Source organism: Polistes canadensis, unplaced genomic scaffold (assembly GCF_001313835.1).
Source record: "Polistes canadensis isolate GaletaPanama2010 unplaced genomic scaffold, ASM131383v1 scaffold_204, whole genome shotgun sequence".
Classification (NCBI taxonomy): domain Eukaryota; kingdom Metazoa; phylum Arthropoda; class Insecta; order Hymenoptera; family Vespidae; genus Polistes; species Polistes canadensis.
Window position 1 is genome coordinate 253264 of NW_014569751.1, and position 13689 is coordinate 266952.

Sequence of the window (13689 nt, forward strand, 5' to 3'; positions counted from 1 at the left end):
GGCTTCTAGTGTCACCGCACCGAGGGTGGAAATGCGAGCTCGTTCCACAATGGAAGCCTTTTTTAGCAGCCCAGGGAGACGCGCAAATAGGGATAGGTGACGTAATGGAAGGAGAGAAAGAGATAGATAGATAGATAGAGAGAGAATGGTACGAGGAGGAAGACAAAAGCATGGTCACTTCTGTGATACGTTTCTCATGGTGCCGCGCATCCCAGCATCCGGTAGCAGCAACGCGTTTCCAACGTTTAACCCAATCCCTCACGTTCCACGGTATCACGTTATTCGAGACGTTCCTATCGATATATCGAGTTACGCGATTTCTTCTTCTCTCTTTATCGTTTAAGAGAGAGAGAGAGAGAGACATAGAGATAGGGGGAAGGTATAAATGACCTATGTGAGCTAGAAACGTAGGCTGCTGTTGCTGCTGCTGTTGATGCTACTGCCGCTTGATCCCTTGATATCTCAGCTATTTCGTCTATACGATCATCTTCCGCGATAGGTTTCTTGTTTCCAGACTCTCAACAGAGACACTCTTCTTCTTTTTTTTTTTATTTTTATTTTCTCTCTCTCTCTTAGTTTGCTTCACATACGTGCAGAAGAAGAAGAAGAAGAAGAAGAAGAAGAAGGAGCACCAAGAAAGTTCTTTGATGTCGTAAATCTTTGATTCTAATAGCCCTGTATCTAGGAAGCACACTTCCCCCCCCCTCCCTTCCCCTTCCCCCCGTTGCCACTATATTCCTCCTTCCCCTTTCCCCCCTCTCTTTTCTCCGGATGCTTTCTGGTCTTGTTCCAAGATTCTGAATTGCTCTCTGGCAGAGGCAGTCTAAGAGTTCGCGACCCTATCCGTTACCAGGCCGACCTTTTAGACTTCTCCAAATTAACCCACTCACCCCTCGCTGCGCTCACCCTTTCTCCGTATCTTGCTCCATATTTTCCCTTTTTTCTCTCCTTTTCTCCTCCGGTCCACCTTTCGAACCTTTTTTTTTTTACGCTTTCCCAACGTTTAGTCTACAAGAGGTTTTACAGGTTAAATGTATTATTTTTATCATATGAACAAAATTCTATCTATAATTATTAGATTGGTGCATATGAAATGTAGGATTTTTTTTACATATGAACAGAGGGGGAAAAAGTTCATATCAGAGTTTATTGATTGTAAAGATTAGAATTTCTTTTAGACCGGTATCTGTTTATTATAATCTTGTTGTTGTTGGGAAAAGTGTATTTAAAAGCAAATAGAATTTATTTTTGATTAAATAAATAGATTTTAAAAAAAGATACGAAGTTTTATATACTCCGACATTTCATACGCACCAATTTAATATATTTTAAACCGTGTTTCTTTTTTGTACGAGCTTTATGTTTATTTTATACGTTTGTTGGAAATTTTTGTTTCATCATTAGCGTCTCAACTTTTCCTTTTTTTTCGATGATGAAGATATAATTGTAATAAGCTTCTTACTTAAACATTTTCTCAACACTCAAATTATCATCATAGTAGATCATCGAATCCCATTCCCATTCCCATTCCTCATTCATTCATGTATTTTTCTTTCATTTGATCGGATATAATAATGCGTGGTGGCGGTAAGCCGACTGGCAGCTGCCTTCCGTGCGAGCAACAAGCCTGCCGTTGGGCCAGCCGGAACACGAAGCCCAGCCAGCCAGCCAGCCAGCTAGCTAGCCAGCAAGGGCCCGGCTTGGTCTGGCCCAGCCCGTCCCGTTCCGGCCCGTTCCAGGCTTCTCTCCATGCGTGGAATCTCCAGAGATTCTTAACCGATCTCCTCTCCTCCCCCTTCTCTAACCATTCTCCTCATCCTACTCTTTCAACGTTCTTTCTTTCTACCACTTTCCGCCGACGAGAGAGACCCGGCTTTGCTGTTTCCTTCCTCTTGCTTTCTCTCTTTTTGTTTTTTTCTTTTCCAACCGAAGAAGACACACATACATATACATATACACTTACAACAAGGTAATACGCATACAGAGATTCTCGTGACTCTCTCTCTCAACAGTCTCTCTATCTCTTTCTTTCTTTCTTCTTCTTCTTCTTTTGCCACTACCACCGGAGGCGAACGATTCAAAGTGCCTGTCGAGAGGCTGAACCCCTCCGTTCGATGGAAGAAGAAGAAGAATAAGAAGAAGGATACAGAGGAGAAAGATCCGAAATAAGGACAGACAGATAGAAAAAGTATCAAGAGAAAGTGAGATAGAAAGAGAGAAACAGAGTGGGAGTCAGAGGATGCCGAAGTTTAGTCCAACCAAGTAGATAGAAAGAGAACCAAAAGGGAAAGATAGAGAAAGAGAAATCATGGGTTGCCCGAAAGCGTAAAATTATTGTCCAGATATCCCGTCCCGCTTCGGGCTTAAGGGTCCCGTTCGAAACCGAACCACACCAACGAAGGGAGAGAACTTGGAAGGCTTCGAAGTCAGATATGAATCTTCGTGACTGTAGGGCGGCCCGGCCAAGTCGGCTCTTTACGATTAACGGCAGGGGGGCATTCATGGACAGAGGGGGGCGGGCGGGCGGGCGTTCAGGCGTTCAGGAACCCTGAACGAAGACGACGACTACGACGATGACGACGACGACGAAGGCGTAATAATTTATTCGGTTTAAGCTTATTCCTCTTCTCTCTGGCTACGTCGAGTACGACGAACCCTGTTCTACTACATATATATATATGTTTGGATGTGTATGTGTGTCTGCATTTATACGTAAGACGTAATTTCACTCTCTATTTTGAGAATTCCAATTTTTCTTTAGAAACAATATCGATTAAGAACAACAATCATTGTACGATCAAACAAATCGATCATTAACACGATGATCGATTAATAATAATAATATAAAAAGAGAAAAGAGTCTGTGAGATTCTTTGTTCCGCAAATTCGAATACTTTTTATCTTCCTCTTCGAACATGACCTCGCTGATCTAACTTATCTATCTCTCTCTCTTTCTCTCTCTCAGAGATTTTCCTTTCTCATTCTTTTATCTTCTTTTTATTTCGTGTTTTATCTTAGTTCCTCTTCTCAGGTACGTGTATATATCCTTCTCGTTTATTTCTCTCTCTTACTCTCTTTCTTTCTTTTCTTCTTATCCTTCTCTCTTTCGTTATATCGTTCCCCATTGGTTTCTCCCTCCGGAGCTGCTGGCATCCCGCAGCACTCAACAGGGGCCGGTCGTTTGTCTAAATGGCTACTGGGTGGCCCGCCTCGGTTCTGTCCCGTTCCAACAAACCAAAACTAACCCAATCACACGCTTATTTCACGAGGCTGCGAAGTTAAGGAGAAAGGACAAGGAAGGAAACCAAAAGAAAATATAAAAAAATCGAACAAACGTTTCTACTTAGACCAATTTCTAACTTTGATCAATCGAATCCGACCGATCAAATGTCCAATAAAAATGTATAGTTAAATATCTCTCTGTATATATATATATATATATATATAGTTAATAGAAATTCTGTCTATATTTTTCTACTCATTCATTCCATCCTTATTCTCCTTCTCTTTTCACTACTCACTGGCCCCGTCGAACTCAATCGCAATTCGCGTCGTTGCACCGGTCAACGGTAATCGATGCAATTCGACCTCGTTGAGGATTTTTAACGGGCTACTCGTAACGACACCGCGCCACTTTGCCGTCGCTTCCTGCCCTCGTCATTGTTGCGCAACGGTATCTGATAGCTTTCGAACTAGTTTATCGGGATCGTTGTTACTTTACTTTACCTTTACTTTACCTTTACTTTACCTTTACTTACTCTCTAATAAAATATAATTTCTTTTTTCTTCCTCACTAAGATTTTTTTCCACGAGAAACTTTTTTCTTCTGAACTTTCAACAAAAATCTATATTTTCTTATAGGATTTTTTTTCTTCTGGCCTTCTTCATATATACTATATTGTATTATACACTTGATATTCGTCGAGTCACGAATCGTTGAAGAAGAAATAGAGAGAGGGATGCAAAAGAGAGAGAGGGGCGGGTGGGAGGAAAAAAAAAATAATAAAGAAAGATAGATATCAACATTTGCATTTTAACTGAAAAACGTGGAAAAAGTGTGAAAGTTGGCTTGGTTCACCCAGTATATACATATACCTATATATATATATATATAGAAATATATATTACGAGAGAGAGAAAGAAGAGTACTCCCACGCGCACGTTCACCGGCAGCAGCAGCAGCAGCAGCATCAGCAGCTCCATGAAACGTCGATTCCCTCGTGAATTTTTTTAATCCGATTCGCCAGCGCGTTTGCCTGCCCACGTTTTGTTGTTTTTTCTCTTCTTCCTGTAGCAAAAGCAAAAGCAGAAACAGCAACAGCAGTAGCACTGCCTTGGTTGGCGTCGGATAAAGTCGGCGTCTGCGTTCAACGTCAGTGTTCAACGTCAGCGTTGTCGTCATCGGCATTCGTTTAAAATGCAAACTCGTGCGCCACGGCCTTTTTAAAATACCCGCCATATCCGGGTTACACGTTACGGCGCATACTTGCGTCCCATTTTTCGCAGTAACCACCACATACACACACATACATACACAACTATCCCTTCCTCTCATTCTTAATCCGTTCAGGAATTTATGTCTTATATTGCAGAAGCGTTATATGCGTTTTCATCTTCACTTCAAACGAAACTGTTTTTCCCAAAGTGAATCCGGCTACCGTAACGATGACGATGACGACTACGGCGTTCGTATAAATAGAAAACTAGCTTCCGTTTTTCGGTCCAATAAGTTGTACTAGAATAATAGAAAGAATGTGTAAGAGTAAAACAATATATTATTTCTAATTTTTTTTCTAATAAATAATTTTCTCTTTTCTGTATATATTTAAAAATTTAGAAATACGAAAAAGCAATTTGAAAAACAGATAGAGAAAAAAGTTTCCCCTATGAAGGATCGAACACTAACTAGCAGGCACGAGAAGCGAATACGCTACTACTTACGCTAGCGCGCTACTTGATAAACAATTCCATTTAAGATAATATAAATATATATACAAAAAATTCAAAACTTTAAAAGCATTTTTCTCAAAATTGGTTTCACATTTTGATAAAATACTTGACCACGTTAACACCCTAAAAGTTTTACTACTAATATACCAAAGCTCGTTAAAATCAGTGAGTGCACAACCGTAAGGTCTCCTTGTGAGACGAAAAAAAAAAGAATTGATAAAGATGTATATGGTTAGAATGATGGTTTGGGTGGGGGTGGGTAAGGGGTAGGTATAGAAAAAAAGAAACAGATACACAGATAAAGAAAGAAGGATTTAGATTGAAATTGATAGGGAGAATGAAAGAAATACTACAGCGATCACGAAATTTACTCAAGTGGATTGGATAGAAGAAAGCTTGGATCGTGGAAAACTACGCCAAACCATGGCGGCCAGATGGAAGAAAAAGAAAAAGAATAAAAATAAGAAGAGAGGGCCGTAGTTGTGGTGTACTCTAAGGCATGAGAGGAACTCTTTAAAAGAGGTTTAGAACTGCCACTCTTTTTCTTCTTCTTTCCGCAATGCGATTTTATTCGCAGCAAAACGCGACTTTCTAGCCCATCGATCCTCGACACCTCGCGAGGATGAAAGCAAAGAGAGAGAGAGAGAGAGAGAGAGAGAGAGAGAGAGAAAGAGAGAGTTGGAGAGAGAGAGAGAGAAGAAGTAAAGGCAACGGTGCCTTGAGGAAGCCACGGCTCGTAACAACTTCGAACGTGCCGGGAAACGAAGGTGCTAGTTAAAGCGCGACCAACCATGTGTTGTACCAGTATCCGTGTGTGTTTAACTTATAAATATATGTGTGCCGTCTTTCTATGTGTCTGTGTTCTGGTGTATAAGAATGAGAAAGAGAAAGAGAGGGCTACCGGTTTTCAAATATCCTACGAGCCGAAGACGGATGGCAAAATATGCGGTAGATGGAAAGAGAAAGATTTCAAAAGAGAGAAAGAGAGAGAGAGAGAGAGAGAGAGATCTCAACGACGAGAACGTGTGAGTTCCATACGGAATTCCGTGGTCCATTTGTCGGCGAGCTCTCGAAAAGGGATTCTCTCGAATAATGTACCCGTTCCTTTATTCTCGACATGCATTTGGTCTCGATATTTGGGATCGGTTGTTGTTGTTGTTGTTATTGTTGTTGTTAAAGATAAAATGGAATCTACGAGATGATGGAAAAAAAATTATAATAAAAATTAATAATTAATAATATAGAGAAGAAGAGGAGAGTGTTAATAATTGTCGCATATTATAAAATGAGATTTCGTTTTTGATTGAAGATATTAATAATAATAATAATCGTTAACTTAAATCTTACTTACATAGATATTCGATAATGAAATAATAATATTTCAATAACCGATTCGAATTATCGTTAATAACGATTTACAATTGTTACATTTAGAATAGTTTGATTTCATTCTCCTTTACCCTTATATCTAATTTAACATTTGATCAAATTAAAATCAAACGCCGATTGCTTAACGATTTCAAATTGATTAGTTAGTTATATCATCTAATTAAATGTAGAGATCATTATTATACCATCGAACATTCTAAAACTCTGACGGAAGTTAGAAAATCGATGAACGCGCGGAGCGGCGCGGGGGGGTGGAGGGGCGAGGGGAAGGACGGGCGGGATTAACGCTCCGATTTACTTCCGGTCGACGATCGTAAGGTATCGCATTTAGTGTGAAACGCTTTTGACCTCGATAGCGAGGTGCGCCGATAGAGAGAGAGTGGAGAGGTGGATATAAAGAGACAGACAGACAGACAGACAGAGACAGAAACACACACAGAGAGAGAGAGAGAGAGAGAGAGAGAGAAATAGGGTAGAGAAGAGAAGGGAAACGTTGGTATGATGGGGTGGTGGTGGTGTTGGTGATGGTCCCCCTCTCTCTCTGTTTCTCTATCTCTCTCTTCGTTCACTCCCTCTAGTCCATGGTTTTGGATTCTCCGTACCCTGGGTTCTCCTCGTCATAGCCCATTACACGTACTGCGTGACACGGGTGGCCGACAGGCGACAGGATACCGAACTCACGCTTCTGTGTATCCTACCGTGAAACGCACCCCGGTGCTCTGTTCCCGTACTTCTATGCATCCTTGTGTATGTACTATGCATGTAGGAGATGTATATATATGGGTTTGTATGATGTATAGATGTGTGTAATGCCACATGGAAAATAGTAGGTATGTATATATAACGTGTGTGTACGTATGTACGTACGTACGTAGCCGAAGCTATCATTAAGCGGCGCTGCCTCAAAGAATCCGCCTTCCGTGTAACTTGCACACGCATATTCTCTCTCTTTTTCTGTTTGTATTGGTTTCTGTATGTGTATATGTGTTTCGACTATCGAACGGTATACTCAGTCGACTCGTTTAAGTCTACATATACAAGCTTTCGCGTGTATGTATATATATATAGATATATATGTAGTGTACGATAGATTTAAAGAGGGTTCGATTTCTCTTTTTTCGTTTTTTTTTTTTTTTCACTTATGTTAACATTTGTTTCTTTTTTCTTTTATCGACGAAAAAATATTTTTCACGAAGTTTATATATTACGCGAAAGGTTAATCGATTTATAATAGATATATTTCTTTTTCTATGTCGTTAGTTTTAGGAGGAATGTGTTTTTTTTTGTTTCGTTTTTAGGATAGATTACTAATGATTGGTCGAGTGTATTATTGAGTAATAAGTTTAGTGTTTAGGACGAATGCTAATTAGATTGATGGAGAGAATAGTTGATAGTAATTGAAATGTTTCTATAATTTTTCATTGAAAATAGCTATGAGAAATAATGAGGAATGTTATTTAATCAATATACCCGATCAATCTTTTTAGAAAAAGAAAAAGAAGATTATCATTAGATAAGAAATTATTGTCTACGATTCGTCGAATCAATTGCCCCGAAGGCAAGGCAAGCTTGAAATACCACTCGGATGGATATCAGTGTATTGTTATTTGCCTGACCGCAACCACTTAGTCGAACCGTAAGCTAGCTCCACAAGTTCAACTTTATCCTTCAACAGGTGTTCAGGCAAATACAATAATGTCGCGCATGCGGGATGAACTCCTTAAGGTCGCCAAGTTTGTCCGAGGATAGCGCCTGCCTGCGATCGTCGTCAATATTTCTTCGAATTCGCCATTTTATTTCTACTTGGAAATCGTAATTTCGCAAATTATTTGTATAGTCACGTTGTTGTTGTTGTTACGAAAGAATATAGTAGAAGAAAAACTTCCGTAATATTTAACATCAAGTTTCTCGGAGAAAAATATTTTACACGCTCTTCTTCTTACGTTCGAGATAATGTTTTTTTAAACGCGTATATCGTCCTCGTCCTCGTCGTTGACGTCTTCGTTCCAGTCGTATGACATTTTTTTCCGATGAATTTTTCTTCGTCATCGTACAAATCCGCATAGTTCGAAATGTTTGTTTGTTTTTTTCTTAACTTTAAATTACATTTAAGTATGGCATTCGAGAGAAACTATGTCATTCTACCGCGTTTCGCGTGGAACATTTTTGAAAAATTCCGTTAATATAACGAACTTCTTGGCTTAACGACGGTGCTGCCATCTAGTTGTAAAAGAAAGATTCACTGGATAACACATTCGAAATAACATTGAGATAATATCTTTTTGTTTCTCTTATGTGGTGGTATTTCTTTTAAAAATATTTTAAATAGAATTTCCATTGAACTATAAATTACACACGCATAGTTTTTCTTTTTTCTTTTTATACTTCTCATTTATTTAAAAACAGAAATCTGTGTTGCCATCTACAGTAGAGATGATAAAACTCGGTAGACAATGTCGATCCGATAAAGAAGTTTTCTACTATTTTCACTGACGTATGAACCGTTACCGACTTGTGCTACTAGGTGGCGATACCGTTTTGTTCCGTTTTGGAGGTTAACAAATTATCGATATTTTTTAATGTAAAATAAAATATCTTACGAATTAATCATTTTTTACGTTACACACATAATAAATCATGTGTAAGAATGTTAATAATGTAACAAATTAAAACAAAAAAAATAAGGAAAAACAAATTTTCAGATAAATTTTCGGATACGATAAGCTAATCACGTCCTTAATCTCTTAATTATACATTGCCATAACAGATTATATTAAAAATGAATTGTTATTTTGAATTTCAGGCATTGAACGGTGCAGAGGGTACAGTTCCACCAGGAAGAATTTACAAAAAGGTCGCCATAGTGGAGAATTTCTTCGATATTATTCATGCCGTCCACGTTGACCTTGAGGGTCGTCCTGGGAAGCATGCCGGTCAAAAGCGCACCTATCGGACGGTGAGTGGCACTTAAAATTGCTTCATTAGTGGTTCATTAACGATTCAGTTATCTTCGATGGAAGACACTCATACACAGAGACACGTACTTGATTACAAGTAGCAGCATGTACGAACGTATATATACTTACCTTAGTATATATAACACACACACATATATATAGGTATCAGGAAAACTTCATTAATTTTCATAATTACTGTTTAATCAACTCGAACAAAAATCACTTTTCTCGTCGACTAACTCCTCTTCTGTAATCTTACCGATAACTATTTAATATTCATATATACACACATCAAAATATAAATATATAATATGAAATAATTTTTAAGTATAAAAAAATAAAACTAAAATTACTCAACAAATCTAAAAAGAACTTATCTCTTTTCTATATATAAATATATATATCTGACATAGCGGGAAAATACAGATGATCTCGAGATGTCCGCCATTTTTAAATGGACTTCTTAACTGACAATGAACGGAGCAAAGAACTCTCTCCTGCTGTCCGTCTATATAGAAAAACCCTGAAGAGAAGAATAATATAGTAGTAGGAGGGATCCGTTTGGTTTCGATCTTTCGTATGGAGATGGTTGTTACCAGAACTCTTAACCATGGTTGTGCTGTATTTGTGTGTATGTTGTGCGTGACACACGATATTTACCGTTCTCTGGGGGGAAGGAATCGAGGCATTCAAGCGTCGAACACTCGATACCACACGTCATCTCACATGTTCCGGCGTACATTCGCGGAAACCTCTCTCTAGGGTATCATATCTATTCTCTCTCTCTCTCTCTCTTTCTACATATATATATATATATATATCTGTCTCTCTTACTCTCTCTTGTTTCGGGTTTTCGTCTCTTTCCGTTGGACACGAAGCACGATGGGGCGACCTTTCTCTATTCCTCTTCGTTCCACTCGGAGACTCTCCAATCGTCAAGCTTCCCTCCCACTATTACTCCTCTTCCCTCCCTCACTCTCTCTCTCTCTCTCTTTCTATCTATCTATCTATCTATATCTATCTATCTTTCTCTCTATCTCACACCCAACAGCTTTCCGCGCGTTCTCTCGCCCGCCGCGATCTGCTTGTGATTCAAAACCTCAGGACACTTGTTGCATTGCCTGCTTACTCGTACACATCTCCTATACATACACGTTCCTTTACATTTACTATATATATATATTTCTAAATGTATATATATATATATATATATATATATCTATTTATATATGTATGTATAATCGTTACACGTAGAAACCCACCACCTTTCGTAGCTGCGTGATACTATTTTACGTTTAAGTCGTCTACTACAAGAGCACGAATCATCGACTAGGGAAACTTACCCCCCCAAGTTCCCCCCGCCTACCCCTGCGACAAACTATAACTTGCTAAACGTTTCGCGACACGTTCGTTCATTTCTATTTGTAATGGAAAATGTTCGTAACTAGCTAAAGGGTATATATAGAAGATTTTTCCTATTGATTTGACATTTGATTTATTATATCCTTGGTGTTAATGATTCAAATATTAGTTATTGAAAAATTAATTTATTTATCGATAAATTTAATATTATTATTAATATATTGTTTATTTTAATAATTATATATATGCGACTTTTTTTTTTAGAATGTATCGTAGAAAATATTACAATTAAATGTATACAATTGTTTCGCGTTATTGATCAGAAATTATCCCGACACGAGTTTTATTTTTGTTGAACATTGACTTGTAAAATTTCATTAAATTTTGAACATTTTGAAAAAACAAATCATTTGATAGGAATAAGTAATATGTTAAGTATTCGTGTTTTAATAATTAATATAAAAAATAAACCCTTACACGAAAAAACCCTTTAGTTAGGTAGATGATCATAAGACTCAGAAGTATCTCATATGATTTTTATTGAAGACAATTCATTCGATCATTATCATCTTTGATAGATAAAAAAGAACAAGTATACAATTATTATTAGTAAAAATATTCGCATAATGTTGTATATGTAACTAACGATAAGTATTGCCTCGGGGGGGGGTGGGTGGCGGGCAGAAGGGGAGGGTACGCTGGGGGCTACTTCCTACGTTATATCGGAGCTTACGTATTTTCTATCAAACTTAGAAGAGAGAGAGAGTGAGACGACGGTAAAGCCGTCGTTCACGACTCGCCGTAAGTTTACCACTGTGTCATGTTGATCCAAAAGCCATTATCTCAGTTTCTTAACTGAGTCCTCTTCCTCTCTTCATCCCGTTCTTGGCAGCCGAGCTTCGAGTAAATCTTATCGAATTACTTCACCACATTCATACATACATAACACAGTCATACGTGCTTACCAGAGAACAGTATACCTATATATATATATACACATACTTATACTTAGTTACGTAGTACGTTGTTGTACGTTTGTACGAGGACGAAGCTTTACTTTACCCAGCAACGAAACTCCTATCGTTGATTAAGTTATGCCACCCGCCCTTCCCGAACCCCTTCCAGAGAGAAACGTTTCCTATTAAGAGCCAGAGAACATCCCTCCGGTTGAATACCTTCTCGCGAAGACATCAAAGTACCGTTACTACTCATGAATTTTCCCCAGGTAAAGGGGGTGGGGGTAAGGAAAGTAACGTTTTCAGTAAAACAATGAACGAACGAACGAACGAACGAAGAGTTTCCCCGATATTTGACGTTTCCTAATCATGAGAATACTTGTTTCTAATAATTCGATATAGAAAAATCATATAACAGATTTTTCTGCACTCTGTTAGGATTATTATGATAAATTAAATAATCAATTTAACATGATTTTTTTCGAATTTTTTGTTCTACTTTAAAAGATTTATTGTTTTATGCAATAATAGTAAATAAGTGTACTGACAACATTTTTGTTATTCATATTACATTGTTTAAGATTAGGAATCCCTCCCCGTATATAAAACAACAAATTTATCTCTAAGATAAGTTAATTATATTAATTGATCGTTATTGTTTGAATAAATAGAAATCAATATTAATAAAAAATGTAATATTTTAACTATTGTAAATCGTAAATTTCGGTTGATATTTGTTACAGATCACAGAGACGTATGCGTTCCTACCGAGAGAAGCTGTTACACGATTTCTTCTTGGATGTACTGAGTGTCAAAGAAGACCGAGAACACCAAGCCCTACCAATCTGTCTAATCAGTCATCGCATCCAGTTGCACTTTCGTCGACGATAACGTCTACGTCGGGATCAACAACTACGACAACGTCTACGTCAACGAGATTGAGTCCTACGACTAGTTTGGCAACGTCAAATTCAACCTCTCAAAATAACAATGCTAATAACAATAATAATAATAACAATAATGGCAATAACAAATCAAGAGACTCGACGGAAAGTAAAAATCTTTACAATTATAGACATCAAAAACATTTGAAGAATAATAATATTGTTGGAAATTTAACCGAGACGAAAAATGATAAAGACAAAGAAGAGAAATATAATCCTTTGAGTATAACCAATCTATTAAAAAAAGAACCAACGAATGGTGGATTCCTATCTAGTACGGAAATTTTACCAGAATCCCGAAGAACTCCAGAATCTGATCGGGCGAGTTCAAGGAGTTCGGCTTCGTCTAAAAGGAAGAGGATGCTGCCGGAGGGTCGGACTCCATCTCCACAGCCGAGTCAACCGTTGCCAAGGCCTTGGAGCCCGGGATTGGATCCCAAGAACACGCCCATCGACTACAGTCTTCCCATTACTACCTCGTACCTAAAACATCAGCAAAGGATGGCTGAAAAAAATAAGGCATTAAAGGAAGCTGAGGAAGAACAACAACAACAGCAACAACAACAGCAAGCACAACAACAACAACAACAGCAGCAACAGCAACAACAGAAAATAACTGCAATGGAAATTGACGCGGATAACGTCGAGGGTGAAAGATTTTCACCTGCAGCAGGTTTAATCGACACTAATCTCAATTTATTAGCAACCATTCAAGATTTACACTTCCAAGTGATGCTAGCATTGAACGAAAGGCTCAGACCATCTATCGCAATGCCGAATCCTCTCGTATTACCATCAGCTCACATCATATCCGGCCCCATGATCACAGGTTCCGAGGTGTCCGTGCAAACCGGGGAGCATCACTTGTGAACTCCTATTTTCTAGCATATCGATCGGTTTGATCTCGATAAAGCTTTCAAAGGACACATCTCAGATTACTTGTCCTTAGAACTCACGCGTCTAATATCTTTCATTCGGCAAAACTATCATTCTTAATTAGTGTTCCATCCATTTTAAAACCTAACCTTAAAATTATCATCTTTCTAATAGAGATAAATCACGATCTCAAAGTTTCTCGTTTTGGGAATAAAGAAAAATGAAAAAAAGAAAAATGAGATATATATAAATATA

At 38.1% G+C, this 13689-nt stretch overlaps 1 protein-coding gene across 6 annotated transcripts in view; it reads left to right on the forward strand.

Moving 5' to 3' along the window:
• The window catches only part of LOC106789798 (nuclear pore complex protein DDB_G0274915-like), a 37807-nt gene extending 24138 nt beyond the window's left edge, over positions 1 to 13669 (forward strand). For all 6 annotated transcript variants that reach the window (XM_014754293.1, XM_014754294.1, XM_014754289.1 and 3 more), the window contains 2 exons: positions 9143 to 9295; positions 12358 to 13669. In XM_014754293.1, coding sequence (XP_014609779.1) covers positions 9143 to 9295; positions 12358 to 13428 — 1224 coding nt within the window. In that variant the 3' untranslated portion in view covers positions 13429 to 13669. The remainder of the gene's footprint in view (positions 1 to 9142; positions 9296 to 12357) is intronic.
• Positions 13670 to 13689: the final 20 nt, after the last annotated feature.